General features: G+C 51.7%; 1 protein-coding gene across 1 annotated transcript; it reads left to right on the top strand.

The window, feature by feature from the left end:
* Positions 1-1,802: 1,802 nt before the first annotated feature.
* Positions 1,803-14,861, top strand: MOGAT2 (monoacylglycerol O-acyltransferase 2). The gene is made up of 6 exons (XM_065882523.1): positions 1,803-1,893; positions 6,377-6,555; positions 11,452-11,656; positions 11,968-12,142; positions 13,072-13,271; positions 14,707-14,861. The coding sequence occupies exons 1-6, from the start codon at positions 1,803-1,805 to the stop codon at positions 14,859-14,861; spliced, it is 1,005 nt and encodes a 334-aa protein (XP_065738595.1).
* Positions 14,862-22,639: the final 7,778 nt, after the last annotated feature.

The following is a 22,639-nucleotide window of genomic DNA, read 5'->3' as shown; positions in this document are numbered from 1 at the left end:
CTGCAGGAGAGAGGGTGGAGAGAAGAGGGAGGTTCCGAGTGAAACCGCGTAACTCAGATTGGGGCGTGAACCTATGGGCTGGAACTGGAACCCAGCCGAAACCCAGACTGGGACTTGAACCCACAGTCTTTTAACTGAGATCACACGCCTGGTCTCAGGACTTAATGAAGCTCAGATTCTTGATGTCTCATAGCAAAAAGAAATCAGTGAGAGACAAAGTGATAGGTAAGAAGTGGATTTATTTAGAAAGAAACAATCCACAGACAGAGTGTGGGCCATCTCAGAAGGTGAGAAAGACACCAGGGTATGCGGTTGTCAGTTTTTATAGGAGTGGGTAGTTACATAGGTTACTGAGTGGAAGTAGTACTCCAGCTATTTTGGGGAAGGGGTGGGGATTTCCAGGAATTGGGCCACCGCCTACTTTTTGACCTCTATGGTTGGCCTTGAACTGTCATGGCACCTGTGGGTGTGACATTTAGCTTGCTGATATGTTACAGTGAGTGTATACTGAGGCTCAAGGTCCACTAGAGGGACTTCCCTGGTGGTCCAGAGGTTAGGACTCTGCGCTTCCACTGCAGGGGGCATGGGTTCTATCCCTGGTTGGGGAACTAAGATTCCACATGCTGCATGGTGCAGCCAAAATTAAACACACACAAAGTCTAGTGAAAGTCGACTCGTCCGCCATCTTGGACTTATTTGGTTCTAATCAGTTTATGTCGTGTCCTCGGGCTATGTCATTCTTTTTTTTTTTTTTTTTTGCGGTACGCGGGCCTCTCACTGCTGTGGCCTCTCCTGTTGCGGAGCGCAGGCTCAGTGGCATGACTCACGGGCCCAGCCGCTCCGCGGCATGTGGGATCTTCCCGGACCGGGGCGCGAACCCGTGTCCCCTGCATCGGCAGGCGGACTCAACCACTGCGCCACCAGGGAAGCCCTATGTCATTCTTTTAAAGGTTGTGCTCTGCCCTCTTCCCTCTTGTTTCACAAGGACTAAGTGGGCAAGAGAGCACTCCAACACTTAGCCTGCTGAAGGCTAAGAGCCACAATTAGACCCAGGGACAGCCAGAGGGGCAGGAAAGAAACCAGGAGAGTGTGGAGTCCACAGACCAAGTGGTATCAAGGAGCAGCGAGTGACCAACTGTGTCTCAGGCTGCCGAGAGGTCAAGATGAGAGCTGAGAATGGACCACTGGATTCAGCAGCATGGAGGCCATTGGTGAACTTGTCAAGGGCAGTTCCATGGAACAATGGCATCTAAAGTCTGGAGGAGGGGGGACAGAATGGGAGGGGAGGATGTGGAATGCAGACAGGGCTCTTCCATGAATAGGGCAGAAGGTGGAGGAGACGGCGGGGCCGAAGGATTTGTGGACAGGAGTTGCTACTGCATGTTTGTGGAGGGGAACAGTGGCAGAAGAGAGGAGACAGTTATTGCAGCCATGTCATTGGGTAGGTGAAGAGGGACAGGATTGCCCTATACTCAGTGCTTTACCTGCCAAGTGGAGGGCAAGATTCAGGCACAGAGAAAGGCATCTGGCAGATAAGGTTTTGCTTGAGGAGGCAAATGTCCTTCCCTTCCTCCTTCCTTTACCTGGCTCCAGGGCAAGTGGGTTCAAAGCTTTCTACCAGGAAACAGATCCTCGCCAGGGCGGGGGCAGGGAGGCCTTGGGCTGGGCAGTGTGGGGTGGGGCGCCCTCCTCCCCAACCACTAACGCTTACTCAACCTCTGGCAGCAGCAAAAATCAGTAAGTAGGTGCCTCAGACCACGGCAGAGCTCAGAGAAGACACCGGAACCAACCAAAGAGACAGCATGGTGAAGTTTGCACCTTTGTTCGTGCCATGGGAGCGCAGGATGCAGACCTTTGTGGTCCTGCAGTGGGTTTTCTCCTTTCTGGCTCTGGGTAAGGTGGGCTGGGCTGGGTGGGTGGGAGGCAATGGGATTCTTCATCTCACCTGCTGGTGCCAGACTGGGTAGGGAGTGCGCCTCCCAGGGCTAGTGTTCAGCCTGTACACTGATGCCACTACACTGGCGTTAAACTGTGGACATACTCTTTACAGACTGGTCAATAGCCATTTCACACACACACACACACACACACACACACACACACACACATACAATACACATACCCCATGTCCTCGCTCAGAAGCTCCCCCCCGACATTTTGCAGCTAAAGCAAGCCCTCCAGTTCCCTGCCCCTAGCATCCCTGATGATTGACCTGTGTCTCTGCCCTAAGGGTTGTTAAAACATTTAAAATATCCCCGGTTACCCCATTCCACAGATGAGCAGAGAAGCTAATTGCCTTAAATGTCCAAGGCTGTAGGTCTGGACTCCTCCTACTGCCAGAGGAGGAGAGGGAAGGTGGTAGAAGGAGGGAAGGAGAAGAGAGGGCTGAGGGCATGGGAGGAGGTGTGGAGAAGGGGCAGGAGGCCACAAGCCGACAAGTAGGCTGGCTCCTGGGCAAAGGGCACTGGGGGCCCAGAGCCAGGTGGGCTGAGGCCCGGGGATTACAGGGGATGAGGGACATCTTGCCCAGCTGGCCTTGGGAAAGCTTTCCCAGCAGGAGTGTGTCTGACTGTCTGTGCCCACCCCCAGCCCAGCGGGGGGTCCTGGCAATGTCAGGAGCAGCACAGGGAGGTCAAGCAGCGCTGGGTCTGGAGCTAGAGGGAGGGTCGCTGAGCAAAGGGATCTGAGCCCACTCGCGCCACGAGCAGGAGCTTGTACCTTGTCCCTTATCTTGGGGACAAAGGGGAGCCCAGGAGGCTTTTTGGTACAGGAGTAACAAGGTCCAATCTGTGTGTGACAGGTCTCAGTGCCTGAAGTCTATGGATCTGCTGTGTTTGGGGTGTGGGGGTTAGACCAATAGCAGGGAGTAGCCGCCAGCTAGATCGGGGTCCCATGTGGCATGGACCAAATCCAGCCCACTGATTGTTTTTGCGTTTGTACAGCCCATGAGCCAAGAATAGTTTTTAGATTTTAAATGTTTGCGTAATTCAAATGATTACGTGCCTATGTAATATCCTACAAGTTGCCCCATATAGCCTCAGAGTCTAAAATATTTACAATCTGGCCCTTTAAGAAAAAGATTGCCTCCCCTGGTCTGGCAGTGAGTGGAAAGATAGGGCCACTTTTCAAGTATACTTAGGAGATGAGTCCACAGGGCAGGATTTACAGACTGGCAGGAGAGTAAGGACTTCCAGTGGGGGAGTAAACACCACACATGTTGTGAAAGGCTGGCTCACGCTGGACATAGAGCAGGCATTTTGGGGAGGGGCAAAGAATTGGCCGGAGAGGTCAACCAGGGCCTGTCACTGAGGACTCAGGGCCCAGAAACAAATACTTTCCAGTGGGTTACATGTTTACTCAGTTTCCTTTTCTCTCTATAATTCACACACTCACACAGGAAGAAGGTAAGCTCCATTCAAGTGGTCTTGTTCTCAGCTGCATCTCCAGCTCCTAGAAGAGTTGGTGTTGATAAATGTTTGTTGAATGAATGAATGTTGGGAGCATGATGTAGACAAAAGAGCAGAATTGAATGCCAGGTCCCATCCTACTAGCTTGCTCTGGGACCTTAGCCAATTTGCATACCCTCTCTGGGTCTCAGTAAAGTGGGTTCTTACATTTCCCCCCCTTGGTGTTACAAGGCGAAAGAAGGTGTCTTCCTTCCTAAGGGATTGAAAAGATCCCCAAGTTTGGGTTTTGCTTGCTGACAGGAGTTAAAAGGTGACCTCAGGGTGAGGGGGATGGTGGAGAGTTCTTTCTGTCAAGTGCAAGTTCCTCTTGTGTGGGTTTTGTCCTAACCTTAACATGCTATGTTAGTTACAAAAATGAATACGTGCTGTTGTAGCACATCCAAACGAAATATGTATCCTAAAAGTGAGAGACTTCCCCAAATCCTACCCTCCAGGGAGCCACTATTTTTATTTATTTATTTATTTTGGGCTGTGCCCATCGTGGCTTGTGTGAAAGCAGCCATGAAAGCGCGGAGTCCTAAGCACTGGACGGCCAGGGAATTCCCTCCAGGGAGCCACTATTAACAACTCTGTTTTATTCTCTAGAGGTGGTTTTCTGAAAGGGGGATCAACCCACATAGACTTTTGATTTTGCCCAAGGGCAGAGAGTCCTAGCTGAGATTCTTTACCATTTTCTCACATTAAATATTTGTTATGTAAATAAAATTGATAAAATCTAAGTCAACTGCCAAGCCATCCTTATTCCTTACCTCCTGGCGTCTGCCTCCTCCCTCCAGATCTGCAGGTGTCCTTCCAGCTTCGGTGCACGAGCGTCCACAGGGGTGGACGTTATTCTTCATGCAAATGGTGGCATTTCATTCCCACTCTTCTGCAACTTTCCCTTTCCAGTTTTTTATTAAAAAAACTTAAAGGCAAACAAAAAAGTGATCAACTCACCAGGAGTGTGGTTCGTCCTTTTCTGAATCCTCCAGGAATCACGAGGCTGGATGTGAGAGCACGGGTTCCAGCAGCCATTGGCCAGCAGGCCTGGGAAGGAGGGGAGCTGCCTGCGATGGCAGTGACTCAGGGCTGCCGCTCCTTCCTGATGTTCGAGAGACGCCAGATGAATGGGTTTGAGTGTGAAGCCTCCCCATTTTTCATTATTAGTGACTAATTAAATGCTATGTTAAAATAAACTACAGAGGTGGAAGAAACCCAATTGTCCATCGGTCCATTGATGGATGAATGTATAGCAAATGCCGCAAATAACACAATGGAATGTTATTCAGCCATAAAAAGGAAGGAGTTTCTGAAACATACAACAACATGGATGAATCTTGAGGATGTTGTGCTAAGTGAGATAAGCCAGTCACACACACACACACACACACACACACACACACACACACACACACATACACAAATACTTTATGATTCCTCTTATGTGAGGTTTGTGGACTAATCGAATTCATGGAGACAGAAAAGAGAATGGTGGTTGCCAGGGGCTGGGGGAGGGGGACATGGGAGTTTTTGTTTAATGGGTACAGAGGTTTAGTTTGGGAAAATGAAAAGAGTTCTGGGAATGGATGGTCATGATGGTCAATGTGAATGAACTTAATGCCACTGAACTGTACACTTAAAAATGGTTCAGATGATAAAGTTTATGTTACGTATATTTTACCACCATAGAAATTAAAAAAAACAAACAAGTGCCCCAAACACAGCACTGGAAAGTCAGCTCCACGAGGGCAGGAATTTTTCTCTGTTGTTCACGGCTGACCCACCAACACCTGGCACATAGGTGTTCTGTGTAAACTGAACGTCTGTGAGCCCCAACCTATTTTCTCTGTTATGAATTTTGCTACTGTTCAGACTGGGTCAAAGGTCCCCTTCTCCTGGAAGCCTGCCAGGAATGACAGACCCAGTCTACCCTACTTTCAGATGCAATACAACCGGAAGCTGACCTTTTTAAGAGTGTGAGTGCATGGTGTTGAGTGGAAGGAATGGGATGGGGAGGGAGAAATATTCTCTGGGAATGATGTTCCATTAGCATCAGGTAAGGGTCAGCCCCACAGACCCCCTGACCCTGAGATGAAGCCAGGATTAGCTTGCCACAAGGGACTTGGAATCGTAGGTAAGAAGGTATTTCCTCACTTGACCTGGTCCTAGCCATGCTGCACCCCAACCCATGGGCCAGCCACAAGTTGGCCTCTTACTTCCTGCCTCCTTCACCAGGAAAGGGCGTGGCAGGCAGAGGAAGCAGCATAAGCAAAAGCTAAGAGATTGAAGGAACTCAATCTCTCAGTGTAGGTACACTGAGCAGTTTCATGTGGCCGGAGCATGGGGTGCATGTGGGTGAGTGAGACTGGAGTGGGAGGGGGATCAGACCAGCCGTGGGGAGCCTGAATGCCAGGCTGAACTACATGGGCTGTTTTTAAAGTTATGAGAAAGCCATGGAAGGACTTTAATTAGAGGGGGGATCTGGCAGGATTTATCTATGGAAAGATGGGCGAGAGTGGACAGAGAGGGCTGGGCAGAGAGAATGTCTCCTTTTTCTCTGAGGGCCCAAAGGGTGGAAACGAGAAACAGTTAAACCGGTCACTTCTCCCCCAGGCATTTATTGAGCACCTGGTGGATACAGATACTTAACTGGACAGAGAGGAGGTGGAGGGGGAAGACTGGAGTGAATGAGGCAGCCTGGTGCAGTGGGACAAAGTAAGTTTGGAATTAGGCCTACCTGGCTTCAAATCCAGGCTCCCAGTATGACACTGGATGGGCTGCATCCCTTCCTCTTTGAGGGGAGGGGAGGCTGACCCCTTCTGCCTGGGGTGAGGGCTGGACAGGACAGCGCTGCTGGTGCTGGGCATAGGGGCGGAAATCCTTCCTTCACCCCTCTGACCACTGATGATGGTTCCTGCTTCCCTCCCCAGCCCAGATCTGCACTGCGGTCTTCATAGGTCTCCTGTTCACAAGATTCTGGATCTTTAGTATCCTGTATGCAACCTGGTGGTACCTGGACCGAGACAAGCCATGGCAGGGGGGCAGGCGCATTGAGGCCGTAAGGCGCTGGGTCATATGGAAGTACATGAAGGACTATTTCCCTGTCTCAGTGAGTAATGGGGCTGGCTGGGGTGTGGCCAGGACCGTAGTGCCCCACATGTCCGTGGGGAAGTGCGGCCCTGTGTGCAGTGAGCAGAATACTGGGCTGGGGGGTAGGAGCCGGGCTTCTACCACTATGTGGCCTGGGGAAGAGTCCAGCTTCTGTCTGGCCATGGTTTCCCACCTGCAGGGATTTGGGGCAAGTATGAGGACTGATGAATGAACAGGATTTGAAGGAGCTCTGTGGGCCATGTAGTGTGGCACACATATGTATCTTATAAACCCCTCAGTAGCCATGCTTGGGGGTGAAGGTAATAAACTTAAGGTCCTAAGAGACCCTCTAGCCCCACACTTCATAAGATGAGGAGACTCACCCCTAGAGAGGGACAAGGATGTGATCAAGTTCACATACAAAACTCTTTTACTGATTTAAAGTTTGTGCATTTAGTCAGTTTAGAGGGACAGGAGAGAGGACCCTGAACTTGTTCTCAGATTCTTCGCCTCACTCTGGTGTGTTAGGCATCCTTGGACAAGGCCTTGCCCCATTCTAAATCTTAGTTTACACATGTATCCAGTGAGCACACTGATCCCTCTCACTTGAGTGCTTTTGAGTCTCTGACTTTCTGACTCAGGGCACCTCATGGCCTTTTGGACACTTGACCCTGGACCCAAAGTTCAGTCCTGAGTGGAGCAGAATCCTTGATTGAGTGAACTGACCTTGGCTCCTTTCCTGAATCCCAGACAGACTAAACTCTTGGGTATAAGCAGCTGGGCAGGGATGATTTATTGTCCAGATAGGATGGGGAAGGCAATGGGGACTCAAGAGAGGTGCCAGGCAGGGGCAGGTGGCCCTCTTCTGGAAACAGGAGAGAAGAAACATATAGAGTGTGGCCTCTGGAGCTGAACAGACTAGGTTCTATTATCAGTTCTGCAACATACAAGTGGCGTGACCTTGGGTGAGTTACACAGTCTCTCTGAGCCTCAGTTTCCTCATATGTAAAGTGGAGATGATGCCACATACATCATTGGGTTGTGTGGATTCCATGAGACAGCAAGTAAAGCACTTTGTATGTTCTCAGTAAACTAGTAGTTTATATTATTTTACTGAATTGCTGGGGATTCTGGGGAGATGTGGGCATGGCTGTGGGTCTAGGGAGGACTCTGATAGCCCAGAGACTGGCTGTTCTGCCCTTCACACCTGCATGGCTTCTCCCACCCCAATCTGGGAGCCCCACCTCTTCCTGGCCCTCCAGAAATTAGGTCCCCAGCTGGTAAAGCGATAGGGAATGGAGGAAACGGGCTCAAAGAGGGTAAACAGCTTGGCCAAGTCATGGGCGCTCAGCTGCAGAGTCAGAGTTCCCGCCTTGCTCCCTTCTGAGAGTTCTGGAGCCCAGCAAGGACTAGCAAAGGCTGGGCAACAGCTCGGGTGCAGGAGCCCTTAGCATCCAGTGAGCAGGGCCTCCTGGGCAAAGGGAAAGGGTGGGATGGGGCAGGGCAAGGCAGGGCAGCAGGGCAGGGGCTGGGCAGACGGCAGGAAGTTGGCTGGCAGAGGCTTCCATGCTCATTAGGGGTGATAGATGTTGAAGGGCAGAGCAAGTGGGCAGTGCTGAGCCAACCTGAGGGGCCCGGGTGGGGGCAGTCTTCCTCGACCCCATATCTGCTTCCTCTGCAGGGTGCCCTCCCAGGACCTTGTCAGCAGAAACGAGCAGGGTTTGCTGGGTCCCGAGGGAAGCCATGGGAATGTCGTGGGCAGCGTCCCTCAACCCCACCCCAGGACTTCTGAGCTTTGAGATTCTGAATTCTCATCCCCCCCCTCCTCTTCCCAGGCTCGCTCTTCTGTGCCAGGAAGGCCAGAGTTTCCATGGGAAAGTATGGCCTGTAGCCTGAGAGTGTTTGTGACATCAGCTACCAAGCCAAAGAAAACTATAAGTGGTTTCTGGCCTCAAGTAGAGCTTTGCAGATTCTGGCTCTGTGGTCTCACTCCACACTGTGAGCTAAATCCTGAGTCCACCAGGGAAGGAAAGGCGGCCTGCGAAGGGAGGAGCGCAAGCTCAGGCCCAGAGCCTGCCACTGCATGGTTTCTGAGCAATAGTGTGACTAAAGCAGAAGGTGCACCTGGGGATGAGGCGGGAGAGGTTTTTAGGGATAAGGTAAGGGAGGCCAGTGCAGGCCATTCCACAGAACTGGAGCTCTTCAAGTGAAAGCTCTCCAGGGGGCTGTCTTCCCGCCATCCCGTGACCTCCAAAGGACAGCATCTGGCTCTCTTTACAGCTGGAGCTGCTGCCAGTTTCGGGACCTGATGCTGAGCAGCTCTGTGCCTGTCCTACCCGCCATCCTCCTGCTGCCCCAGCCAGTTAGCCCCCCAGGAGGGTTTCTCAACCCTGGGACTACTGACACTGGTAGGACACTGGACTTGTTTTGCAGAAATTCCATGCGCACAGTGTTCAGGATTGTCGCCCGCTGCAGGCCTGTGGCATCACCACCTGCAGGGGGCGGGCAGTACCACCAAGAGACCTGCAGGGAGTGAGAAGATGAGCACTTTGACTTGCCTGTCCTGGGCTGGGAGCCTGCAGGGGTGGCGCTGGGGCCTGCGGATTCTGGACCCCACCACCTCCCTGGAGACCCTCCTACTCTTCCACATACTTTCAAAGCGCAGGCCCTGCAGGGATCTTAGGGTGGCCAGGAGGCAGGGGGTCCTGGATAAGGAGTCCGCACTCTGCTGGAGCTCCCCACATTCACAAGCCTCTGCCTTCCCTGTCAAATGCATGTGGATCCCTGAGCTTCTATCAGTTCTTACTGTGATTTTACAAACTAGCATCTAGTGGTGAATTTCAAGCAAAATTAGGGCACAGTCTCTGTGTCTTGGAGCTTTCCAACCTCACCCTTAGCCTTCCTAAAGGGCTAAGGGTGGAGAATCAGGCAACGTTTCCCCCAGGAGGAGCTGTCTCCACCTCCTGTTACCCTTCTCGGCACAGCTGGTGACGTTCTGCACGCATCGTCTTGCTCTTTGCTTTTTCACCCGACAAGCAACTGTGGCATCTTCCTGTATCAGGACGGGAAGAGCGATGTCGTACATCCCTATGGCTACACAGTGGCCCATGAGTGAATGTTCCATAATTTGTCTAAATGGGCCCTGTTGATGGACATTTGAGTGGATGCCAAGTTTTGGTATTACTAAAAATGATACTTCAGTTAATAATCTTGTTCAGATGTCATTTTGCACAAGTATGAGACATTCTGTAGCTAACTTCCTCAGCAGTGGAGTTGCTGGCCTAAAAGGTCAGTTACGTTTTTCAATTGCAATATTGATAAATACTGCCTCATTGCGTTTAGGCAGGTTGTACAAAATTATTTTCCCACTAGCTGAGAAAGAGAATGCATAAGCAAGTGCTTCAGTGCGAGGAGCCAGGTATGTTTTTCAAGAAACACACCGAGATGGGTTCCTAAGGAAACACCTTTCCCAATGAGAATAACCAGAATTATCTCTGCTTGTTCTTATTTTCACGTCCAATAAATCCCCACCGAACGAGTGGAAGAAGTTTGTCCTCATCTGGGAAGCAATGGCGCCTCCACCTATGGTCCCCTCAGCCTTTCTGCAAAGGATCAAGGGTAACCAGAGGGCATACTGTTGGGGTGGGGATTTGCGGAGATCAAGTCCAGGTCAAGGACAGGACAATTTGGGGCTGTTCAGCTTGGGTAGGGCAGACAGGATCAGACCCCCATTGCTGTCCCTTGGGTCCCACCAGGCTGCTCTGAGAGCAGGCAGCCAGGCCTCTGGGGCCCGAAGGCAACAAGAATCCTCAGGGTCATTCTGAAAATTTCAGCTTGGTGACAGGATGAACTTTCATGGTGTCAGAGCTGAGCCAGAGCGGAATGGACTGCTCACGCCTGCAAGGCCTGTGCAGAATTGTCAGGGAGCCTCCTGCCAGGGGCTTAGGGCTTGGGCCAGGGGCCTCAGGGCCTCCAACTCTGATGGCTGTGCCTCCCAGATAACGGGGCTCTGTAAAGGGCAGGCCCGGCAGTTACTGGCAGAGTGGAGCAGGGGTTGGTCACACACACAATCAGTGCCCCGGCAGTAATCTTCCCACACTGAAGCCTGTCCAGTAAACGGCGGGAGCAGCACTTGTTAACTCAGTTCCTCTCCTTCCACCCTCAGCCCACTTTGCCTGGAAGCTGCTAATGACAAACAGCTCTCCTCTCCCACTCCCTCTACAATATCTAGTGGTCTCCCCGGCACCCTCCATGCTGCAGGACTGACCAGACCAGGGCAGAGCTGCCAATGGGCAGGGGAACAGGTGGATGGATGGCAGTGAAGGTCTGACATGGGGGGAGCAGAGAACCACCAGGGAGACATTTGCATTGTACAGAGGGGTTAACAGGACTAGGGCCAGTCTCCAGGTCTGCACGCTCTTTCAACCACCCCGATATATCTTGCAAATGCTCACTCCCAGGTCCTAAGCGCCAAATTTTCTCATAGGGAGTTTTGTTAAAATAGGGCTCTTCAAGCAGAGTGGCACCCCTGTGTGGCCCTTGATGGTGTATGAGCTATACCAATTATAATTCAGTGTATCAATTATGATCACCCTGTCCTGTAGTCTTGGTAATTCCATGGCACACATGGACCTGAGCTTCTCAGCAGTCCTGGGAGGTAGGTGGGACAGGGTCAAATGTCTGCATTTGATAGATTAAAAGCCAGAGAGGGAAGCAATTTGTCCGAAGCCAGCAGCGAGTCTGAGACACAGATGGCACCACGGTCTCCCTAGATGCATTCAAACGCATATCTCCATCTTCATAAGAACCTGAGGCTCAGAGAGGGGGAGTAAGTTGCTCAAGTTCACACTGGTGATGGCAGAATCAGGGAGGGCCTGAGATCCAGCCCCGACTCACCAGGTTGCTGTCCCTGCAGCTGGTCAAGACTGTGGAGCTGGACCCCTCCCGGAACTACCTCGCTGGCTTCCACCCCCATGGGATCCTGGCGGCTGGAGCTTTTACCAACCTGTGCACCGAGAGCACCGGTTTTTCCTCACTGTTCCCCGGCATCCGCCCACATCTGATGATGCTGAACTTGTGGTTCTGGACCCCTTTCTTCAGGGATTGCATCATGTCAGGGGGTGAGTCTTCCCACCCCTGGGTAGCCCAGGAAGATGAGGGCTGGAGGCATGGAGGAGGGATTTTAAGGAGGACTTCTAACAATTCTGTACTTAATCCAAGAACATGTGTAGTGGAGAAGGAGGCTAGACCCAAGGAAGCACTTCCCACAGCTCCGTGCCCAGCAAGGAGCTCGGCAAGGGGTTGGGAAGAGGGGGAGGACTCAGTCCCAGTCCTCAGGGAACTCCCAGTTCTGGGGGTGGAGCCCAGAGCACATCCTCCTCCACCATCCCTGCCCCCTTCACACCATACTTGACCTTCTTCCTCTCCCCAGGGCTGGTCTCAGCAGACAAGGAGAGCGCCGCTCACATTCTGAACAGGAAGGGAGGTGGCAGCCTTTTGGCCATCATTGTTGGGGGCGCCCAGGAGGCACTGAACGCCAGGCCTGGAGACTACAGGCTGTTGCTGCGGAACCGCAAGGGCTTCATCAGGCTCGCCCTGATGCACGGGTATCGGGGGAGAGGGCTCTCGTTCAATTGGAGATTGGCAAGGATTGTATTTTAGTGGGAAGACAGCAGAGATGAATGCAGATCCTATTTTGGCAGGGAGATATTTTTTTTAATTAATTAATTTATTTATTTTTGGCTGCGTTGGGTCTTTGTTGCTGCACGTGGGCTTTCTCTAGTTGCGGCGAGTGGGGGCCACTCTTCATTGCGGCACGCAGGCTTCTCATTGCGGAGCACGGGCTCTAGGTGCCCGGGCTTCAGTAGTTGTGGCGCATGGGCTTAGGGGCTCCGAGGCATGTGGGATCTTCCCGGACCAGGGCTTGAACCCGTGTCCCCTGCATTGGCAGGTGGATTCCTAACCACTGTGCCACCAGTGAAGCCCTGGCAGGGAGATTCTCAATCCATTCACAATGAAGATTCTGTGTTGGTGATGATGTACTGTCTCATTCCCAAATACACAGAGAAGAGTCTAGAAGGGAGATTTGGTGATTAAAGGGACTAAGTGTCAAGGGTCATACTGCTGAAAGCTTGCATTAGATCTGAGACGGAGGGGATCTGGGAGAATGGAGTTTGGGGCATTGCTTAGAACTATTCTCCTACCTTGGAGCATCTTTGAAGAATACAAGCTAACTGGGGCAGGTCAGACTTTTCCAAAGTTTGCAAATGTTTTTTTTATCTGGGACGACTCTCTGCAGCATTCTAGTCTCCCTGTCATGTTACCACTGCCAGGCAGTGGTCCTGAGAAGAGCTGGGACCTGCCCACAATCACAGAGCAAGGCCATAGCAGGACTGGGAGACACCAGAGGCCTCCTACTTCCGGCCCAGGGCTCTGTTCTCTACCCTAATTCCTGGTCACTGGGTCCCTGCAGGAAGCTAGGCGACAAGCTTGCACCTTCTTGCACCTCCTAACCCTCTCTCCTGTCTCCCGCCAGGGCCGCTCTGGTGCCGATCTTCTCCTTTGGGGAGAATGACCTATTTGACCAGGTTGACAACTCTCCTTGCTCCTGGTTGCGCCGGACCCAGAACCGACTGCAGAAGATCATGGGAGTCTCCCTCCCGCTCTTCCACGGCCGTGGTGTCTTCCAGTACAGCTTTGGTCTGATGCCCTACCGCCAGCCCATCACCACCGTGGGTGAGCCAAGACCCAGGCTGGGATGGGGAAACCTACAGGGCAAGGGGCCCAGGCTGTGTGCTGCAAGGGGACACGCACATGGGCCAGACACATCTTTGACCTTGTGGAACTCACATTCTAGACTGGGAAACAGTTACACAGGCAGATATAAGGCAGTCTGAGAGGAGAACTCTAACAGAGACACAAAGAACAGTAGCCACTACTGAGTACCGAGCACCTGCTGTGTGCCAGGCACTGTACTGGCTCCTTACATGCAGCAGCTCAGTTATCCCAACAACCTTGGAGGCAGGGACTGTCATCCCCATTTCACTGATGGCAAACTGAGACTCAGAGAAGTTAAATCATTTCCAGAAGAACACCCTGCCCTTGAGTAAATAAGTTGAGGTTTGGTCAGGATCTATTTGACTTTTTTATTATACCAAAGAAGGAGGGTTTAATTCTGACCAGATGATCTCATAAGGCTTATTGGAGAAGATGCATACAAGGGAAGGGCATTCCAGGTGTTAGAATTGTGTGTAAAGTAGCCATCAGCAGGCTATGAAAGAGAGCCTGAGGGATTTTCCTGTAAATAATGGGCATGGGCTTCATTGCATGGACTTAGCACCGTCTTTCCAGCTATTTGGACAGCTCATTTGCTTTCTTCTTGGATTCCACCTATGGAGCTCCACCATTGGAGCTTTCCTCCAATGGCAAAGCTTGTAGAGAGAGGTCTGTTCATCTCCAACCACCCAGTCATTCCTTAGTTGAGTACAGACTTGGTCAGTCCCCTACACCATGACTTTCTCTTGTTGTGTGGTAATATTTTCATGAATATAATTCACATGTGCTGCCTCCAGAGCCATTCCCAAGAGAAGAACACAGCAGCTTCTTCCTGAGCCAGGCAGAACCAGAGGAAGGAGGTACATAGGGCCTCCTGATCCCTCCCTAGAAAGGGGGCACTGCAGGCCAGCATGGAGAGAGAGGGGGGAAGCAGGGCGCTTGGGCTGTGGGCCGCCTCCCCCCAAGACATACAGGCGCTTCCCATCACGGTGTCTGAGACTCCCAGAGCCACCTGGCCTGGAGGTTAAGAACACACCCCCAGGGCTTACCACCTGGCACTGATTCTTCCTGGCTATGTGACCTTGAACAAGTTACTTAACCTCCTTGAGCCTCATCGCCTGACCTGTCAAAGAGGAATAATAGCAGGTTCTATCCATATGGGATCGCTAGGATGATTATAGGAGATGTTGCTTGTAAATGCCAGCTGGTGGTATTGGTAATATATCAGGATCTTGGAGTTGCCCTAACATCTTAGAACTTATCACCCAAAATAGAATTGAAAGTGAGACAGTAAGAGCACTTTCCTGCACCGATGACCATTGTGGTGTGAACCCCAAGGGCACTGCAACTCCGGTGGTTCCTGCTCTGGGCCACCTCACTCCTTTGTGTCTTGCAGTGGGGACGCCCATCGAGGTGCAGAAGACACCGTGTCCCTCACAGGAAGAGGTGGACAGGCTGCACCAGCGCTACATGAAGGAGCTAAGCAACCTCTTCGAAGCCCACAAGCTCAAGTACAACGTCCCCAGTGACCAACACTTGGAATTCTGCTAGTGCCTCCCCAGAGGAGGGGCTGCCCTAAAGGGCAGGGCTGGCATTAGGGAGAATAGAGGGAGGGGCTGTGATCCCAGAAGGCTTCGCGGAGGTGTCCGTTGAGCACATCTCCAAAGCCTTCGATGACTCCTGCGTTTCTAACCCATGCCAGGCCCCCGAGTCACAACTGGCAGCATGGCAGAGGAGGCCAGACTCTGGCATTGGTGATTTGCACTCCTGCTGTGACCCCTCTGCAAGGAGCCCTCTCCTTGGTCTGCCCGCCTGAGAAATGGGAGAGATGCTGGGAGGGAATAATGTCCGGGTTCTCTGTCCTCTGTGGTCCTGTCACTCAGTGGGCAGGAAATATTACCAGGTTTTTCTTCCTCTGCCTTGAGTGACAGCTGCAAGAAGCCACCAGCTGCAGCCCTTTCTCCTACAATTTCCCTCATCCTGCATCCTGCCTGTCCCAGCTCCTCCCTCCCTGAGCTGGAGAGGAGGGCAAGGCCACAAAGCCCCTGCACTCACCCTGGGCACCTTTGAGTGTCTGAGTCCTCTGAGCCCTGAAATGGCAGCCAGAGGGGTCCAGAGGTAGGGAAGGAGAATTGCACTCTGTCATCGGCTGAATGACTGGGAGCGGACTTCTTCGCCGTCCTTCTGAGTCTCAGTTTCCCCGAGTGACTAGGATGACCTCTGAGTCTCAGCTCTGACGTCACACGGGCTGAGAGCTCCATGAGGCAACTCCTACTCCATCCTTTGCAAGTTCAGCCCTGACCTTGGTATAAAAAATGGGCTCCATAAATGTCAATTCATCAAATGAAAGATTCTGTTTTACTTTCTTTCTCATATTCCCCACTTCCACCTGGGAGCGCTGGTCAAAGCCTCACCTTTGCCCCCCAGCCTGGTCCCCCAGCCCTGCTGCCCTGTCTCCCCTTCCCAGATGGTGGATCAGATGGGCCAAAGAATGGCATGTCGCCTCTTTCTTCCTGACCCATCTACTCCAACTTACCACTTCTGGCCTGTCCTATGGGAGAGAAGGGGACTGGTTATATAAAGATACGGGGTAGCCCAGCCAGAAAACAAAGGCCAGTGAATATTGAGGAGTGAATATTCCTATGTGTCTACAAGCAGGGTACATGGGGACACACCCCTGATGAGAAGAACTCTGGGTTCCTGGGTCTGTGACATGTGTCATTAGTGAAAGGACAGGATGGTAGGGTAGGACCAGTACTGTGAACTCCCACACCTGGAGCAAGAAAATAAGGCCTTTTCCCTCCAGAAGTTATAATCACACCCATAAGTACAAATGGGGGGCATTCTGAGAATGTAAATTTGGGCGTAAGCCTGGCCCAACCCTTTTCAGTGACTCTGGGCAAGTCACATCTCTTCCAAACTTCAGTTTTATCATTGGAGAAATAAGGATCACAATACCAAGCTCGGTTTTCTGGGTATAGATAGTATTATGACATAATTAGCCATTTCATGTCCTGTGAGGTATGGTAGGGAGTAGGTGTAATTAGGAGTCGGGTCATAGATGTGCCCAGCATCTCATGATGGCCTGTTCTGACCCTGTGAGGTGGGTGCTATAGGGTCACAAGGGAGGTGGGAATCAAGGGCATTGGGGTTCAGAGGGGGAGTGATGGTTTCCACCAGGGGAAGACGGAGGAAGTGGCAGGTGGGCGGGGCTGTGAAGGAAGGGCAAGATTTGCCAAGGAGGGAAGGACCCGCCCGCTGGGTAAGGAGCCTCTGCAGACCTTAGTGGCTGAAGGAGGCAAGGATTTATCATGTCCACACTTCTGTGGGCTGGCTGCTGGTTCTTCTCAGTCTTCTTGCTCTCTCACCTGCCATGTCCTAGGACCTGCTGATCCCTTTCCCCAGATGCTCTTTCTCCTCCACCCAATCAAAGGTCACCTCCTTTGTCAAACCTTAGCACACCGCACCCACCCTCGACCCTGCTCTCTGCCCCACTGCCCTGAATCACGGTTGGTTACCCATCCTGTGGGCTAGCTTGGAGGTGAAAAGGCCATGACCATGAATGGGTGAGTGAGCTACCATGTTCCCAGGTGACTGGGAACCCCGAGGCCAGACCACATCCTTGTGACCGTCAGTGCCCTGGGACCTGGGGACCTCAGCATCCCTGGTCAGCCTGGGAAGTTGTATAAACGACTCACACCGCACCTCCTCTTGGGCCCTATGGGCCAGGCCTGGGCAAGGGTGAGGGTGAGGCTGGGACTTGCTCTCAGGTGATTAAACTAGTTCTCTGTTGCTGTAGATCAAATACTCTAAAACTGCTGCTTTACACACCACCATTTAGTGTCTCACAGTGTCTGAGGACTAGGATCTTGGAGGGGCTGTGCTGAGGGTTTAGGCTCATGTGTCTCATGAAGAGGCAGCCAAGCTATTCCCGGGGCTGTGGTCTCGGAGCCTTGAGTGGGGCTGGAGGATCCACTCCCAAGCTCGCCCCCACGGCTGCTGGCAGAAGGCTTCACACCCCCGCATGGGGACCTGTCCAGAGGGCTGCCAATTGTCAATGACACTGCTTATCCCAGAGTTAGCAAATCACGAGGGAGGGGGAGAGAGCGAGGAAAAAACCAAATGCCTTCTACAGTCTAGTCTCTGAGTCACAGGCCATCAGTTCTGCCTCCTAATTCCATCACTTTGATGAGAGGCCCTGAGTCCAGCCCACACCATAGGAGGGTGTGACACCTGGAGGTGAGGTCACTGGGGACGACTTGCTGGCGCTCCCACAGCAACAGCGACAGCAACAGCGCAGGACACTGGACCGGACAAGCCCAACGCTGTGGATGCTGCCGGCCGCAGTCTGCCTGGAGGAAGAGGCTGAGCTGGCCACACAGCAGGGCCCCAGGTGGGGCAAAGGTATGAGCAAAAGTCAGAGGTGGGAACCATGGCCACGACCCCTGACCTGGCTGGGAGGCAGTACAAGGTGACCGTCAGACTTAGGGCACCTGAATGGGAGATGGGGGGAAGGGGAAAGCCTGGCTGGGACAGAGGGAAGGGGATCCCCCCTCTTTCACAGCAACCTTGCAGGCCCCATGTCGAAGACATCAGTCACACAAGGTAGGAGCAGAGAGCCTGATCTCAGAGGAGGGCTGCCTGGAGAGCTACCCAAATAGGAATATCCACACTGGACTTTGTGCGAACAAAAATGGCCTTTTACGTGTTGAGTGCTGACACTGGGGTGTTTTTTAAGTAGTTGACCTCCCCATCGATACAGCGATACAGCGAGCCAGGAACTGCACAGCAAGGGTCCGATATTCCACAGCACCTGCTACCTGACACCCCCTCAGGGCTCCCAGCCTGCCCCAGGGGCCTTGCCTCGGAAGATCTCCCACCCAACACACTGGCCAACTCAGACAGCCCGAGGACCACAGGACTTGTCAGGCGTGGTAGAGAGGCTCAGAGGCCCTCAGGGATGGGCGGAGCTGCGGTCTCCTCCTGAAATCAGGCTGCCCTTTGACCTGGGAGAAGTTCTCAGACATCATTATCCACCGGGGACAAAGAGCCTGCTGGGGCCCAGCCTGCTGACATAGCTTACCGGTGCCGATGACGGGTGGGACAGGGGTCAGCCAGCACAGCTCTGCCAGCAGCCACATGGCCCGGCCCAGCCTCACCCTCTCAGGGGGACTGGGCTTTGCTAGGTATCAGGAGGGGGCGAGGCGGGAACATGGGGGATGCTGAGCGAGCAAAGCAGAGAGGAGGGAGGGGCAGGGCACTCGTGGGTGAGAATTACTGGGGAGGATCAGGGTCGAGGTGAGGTTTAGGGAACAGGAGGCTGAGGTTTAGATAGGTTTAGATAGAGGTGGGGCAGGCAGACAGGGTCCCTGACGATGCCTCCCGGCCTGCTGTCTGGGGGAACTAATGTCCAGTCAAGAAGTCAAGAATTGATCCCCCAGGTAGGAAGGAGCCCTGGGAGGTGCTTGAGCTGGAGCGGGTCATGGGCCAGGTCAGAGGGGCAGTGGATGCCTTGGGCTGAACTGGCTGTCTGTCTTAGTGACCCCAGGGGAGGGCAGATTCAGGTCCCTGTGCCACTTTCTAAGAATCTAGAGTCCAGGTGGATGCTTCCCAGTTGCACTATGTCTCTCTTACAAATGGTCGGCAGGGCCATGCTCCCTCCTGAAGCTCTGGGGGAGGATCTGTTTCCTTGTCTTTTCCAGCTTCTAGAGCTACATGTATTCCTTGGCTCATGGGTCCCTTCTCCATCCCCAAAGCCAGTAGAGAAGCATCTTCAAATCTCTTTCTCTGTTCTCATTGTCACATCACGTTCTCCTTTCTAGATCTAGTCAAGTCTCTCTCTGCCTGTCTTATAAGGATACATGTGATTCCATTTACAGCCCATCCAGATAGTCCAGGATAATCTCATCTCGGGATCCTTAGTTTAATCACATAGGCAAAGACCCATTTTCTCCACATATAAGGTAATATTCACAGGTCTAGGCATTAGGACATGGATATCTTTGGGGGGCCACCTTTTTAGCCCACCACAGATGCCAAGCAAACTATTCATTCTCTTGGAGCCTCAGATTCCTCATCAGGGAAAGTTATGTATGCAAATGTATGTAAATTAGGAGACTTGATCTGCCCCTAAACCACAAACTGGGGAAGGCAGAAGCCTGAAGAGCATCTTGTCCTGGGCCGATGAGTCCTGACCCTACTCCTTCCCTGTGTGCTTCTCCACTCCAAGCTAGCCAAGGTCCATGGCAGGCCAGGGCTGTGTAGGGAAAGGAGCCCCAGCTGGGAATCCTATGACTTGCATTCAAATACCAGCTCTTCCAACAAGACCTCCAAGGTCACTTACCATATCTGGAATATTTTGCGTTTCCAAGAAACTCATGTATGTTAGTCCTGCCTTGGGAGAGGGTTGGGCAGGGACCTCTGAGGTCCCTGTGCTCTGAGATATGATGATTGCAGACCTTCACATTCGTGGTATCTTCCTATTGCTAAAGAATCTCGGTCCCTCTCCTGGTAACAACGATGATTTTCACTGAGTCCCCTGGAAGAAGTGCCATCTCTCAACGGAGTGGCAGGCTGCTGGAGGTCCATTGTGGGCGGAGGGGAGAGCATCCTTGTTTCTCACTTGCTTCCATCCAGGCCCACTGGTCTAGACCAGGGTCAGCAAACTACACTCTGTGTCTGAACGACCTATGGGCTAAGAATGACTTGTACAGATGAACGTCTGCCATCATTTGATTGCAGGGAATGCTGACTGAGCCCCAGTTAGGTAAAATGTCACTCTCCAAAAATTCTGCCCTTCTCAAGAGTAGACCTGTAGTACAAAAAACTGTATTCAATTATTTACTCTGATTTTTGTCAACTAAAATTTTGTGGACATTTCTTTCCTCTTTTGTTAAATAAATACTGCATAAAGTCCTCCATTTCCTCTTGGCCTGTAAAACCCCCTTCAGCCCCCACTAATTGGCTGCCCTACATTCCACTCAAATCACTCTCAAGCCATCCCCAGATCCACCCTGCACTTTGGAGCCAGAAGGACTTCCCCAGTGTAGGTCTGACAACATCAGTCCCCTGATGAAACTGCCCAGTGGATTCTCTGTGCCCTCAGGATGCCTCTGGCCCCTTGGCCGGCTTACTGCCCTTGCAGTGTGGGCTCTGCCTTCCTTGCCAGCTGCTCCCTACCGTCCTCCAGCCTTGCTGAGCTTCTGCCAGTTCCCTAGGACATCGAGCTTCCCCTAGCGCCAGCATTTTGCAACAAGGTGTTCCCTCTGCTGGAAAGACCTGTTACCCAAATGTCATTCGTCTTGGTCTTTCAGGAGTCCTTTCAGACACCACCTCCTCCAGAAAGCCTTCCCTGATCCCACCCCCTCCATCGGTCAATTCCTGACTGTATTTCTTCCTCTTCAACATCATCCGGTCAGATTCAACCCGCTTCTGCAGACTTTCAGGGTCTTCTAATCTTGCTTATCTCAGGTAAAAGATTTGCTTTACACCCTTCTTTGTCTCCTGCATGTTCTGTGTCAAAATCCTTGCGTGGGTTGCTGATTTTAAAGCCCCACAACGCCAGGCTGAGAGTGGAACCTGGAGCTGCCAGGATACCTCACCCTAGGGTTAGCTCCCAGCTGGAACAGCTACTCTTCCCTGGCCCGGCCCACTCTGGTCTGCTGGTCATCCTCATGCTCATGAACTAGGCTGACACCCAAGGGCCTAGGCCTGGGCCAGCTTGGGACTTCAGTGAAGCCACCGGAGAGGGAACTGGTGCATGAATATCACTCCTTCTTGCTAACTCAACCTCAGCTCCTGATAACAAATGCTTCCTTCTCTCCAGGGCCACCCTTTAAAGTATGCGGTTTATACCATTGACCTCAGAACCAGCCAGGACTTTGCAGCTATTATAGAGCATAGGCTCTGAAGCCAGAATACCTGGACTTAAATCCTGGCTCTGCCTCTTACTAGCTGTGTGATCCCGGGCAAGTTTTTAAACCTTTGTGCCTCCGTTTCTTCAACTGTAAAATGAGACAAATTACAGTAGTATCTACTCCATAGAGTTGTTTTGAGGCTTCAATAAATCCACACATGTAATATACCTGAAACCAGAGCTGGCAGACAATACGCACTGAAGTTTAGCACCTGTTACTACCTGCTGTAGTTCATGAAAGCTGCTGCTTCTCCTTTTGGAAAAATAAGGACTGCGCCACCCTACCTCCAGTCTTCCAATGCCCCCCACAGAACATCACTTCCCATCACCCCCAAGAAACTACAGATTCCTCCTGCAGTTTCTCTGAGATGCACTGTCATCTCCTCAGTGCAAAGCGGTTCAACAGTGATTCTCCAAGAGTGGGCTTCAAACCAGCAGCTTTAGCGTCCACCCAGGAGCTTGTTAGAAATGCAGATTCTCAGCCCCACCCCAGACCTACTGAATCAGAAATTCTGGGGGTGGGACCCAGCAAGCTGTGTTTTACCAAGTCCTCCAGGTGATTCTTTTTTTTTTAATCTTTATTGGAGTATAATTGCTTTACAATGGTGTGTTAGTTTCTGCTTTATAACAAAGTGAATCAGTTATGCATATACATATATCCCCATATTTCCTCCCTCTTGCATCTCCCTCCTACCCTCCATATCCCACCCCTCTAGGTGGTCACAAAGCACCAAGCTGATCTCCCTGTGCTATGTGGCTGCTTCCCACTAGCTATCTATTTTACATTTGGTAGTGTATATATGTCCATGCCACTCTCTCACTTCGTCCCAGCTTACCCTTCCCCCGCCCCATGTCCTCAAGTCTGTTCTCTACCTCTGCATCTTTATTCCTGTCCTGCCCCTAGGTTCTTCAGAACTATTTTTTTTTAGATTCCATATATATGTGTTAGCGTAAGGTATTTGTTTTTCTCTTTCTGACTTACTTCACTCTGTATGTCAGACTCTGGGTCCATCCACCTCACTACAAATAACTCAATTTCGTTTCTTTTTATGGCTGAGTAATATTCCATTGTATATATGTGCCACATCTTCTTTATCCATTTATCTGTCAATGGACATTTAGGTTGTTTCCATCTCCGGGCTATTGTAAATAGAGCTGCAATGAACAATGTCGTACATGACTCTTTTTGAATTTTCGTTTTCTCAGGGTATATGCACAGTAGTGGGATTTCTGGGTCATATGGTAGTTCTCTTTTTAGTTTTTTTAAGGAACCTCCATACTGTCTCCATAGTGGCTGTATCAATTTACATTCCCACCAACAGTGCAAGAGGGTTCCCTTTTCTCCACACCCTCTCCAGCATTTATTGTTGGTAGATTTTTTGATGATGGCCATTCTGACTGGTGGGAGGTGATA

The sequence above is a fragment of the Phocoena phocoena genome, chromosome 8 (assembly GCF_963924675.1).
Source record: "Phocoena phocoena chromosome 8, mPhoPho1.1, whole genome shotgun sequence".
In the NCBI taxonomy this organism is placed as follows: Eukaryota; Metazoa; Chordata; class Mammalia; order Artiodactyla; family Phocoenidae; genus Phocoena; species Phocoena phocoena.
Note: the sequence above shows the minus strand (reverse complement) of the source record. Positions and strands in the feature narration are given on the sequence as shown.

Coding starts and splice junctions, on each gene's coding strand:
- MOGAT2 (XM_065882523.1), top strand. CDS start 1,803: ATGGTGAAGTTTGCACCTTTGTTCGTGCCATGGGAGCGCAGGATGCAG. Junction 1,894..6,376: donor TTTCTCCTTTCTGGCTCTGG/GTAAGGTGGGCT, acceptor TTCCCTCCCCAG/CCCAGATCTGCACTGCGGTC. Junction 12,143..13,071: donor AGGCTCGCCCTGATGCACGG/GTATCGGGGGAG, acceptor GTCTCCCGCCAG/GGCCGCTCTGGTGCCGATCT.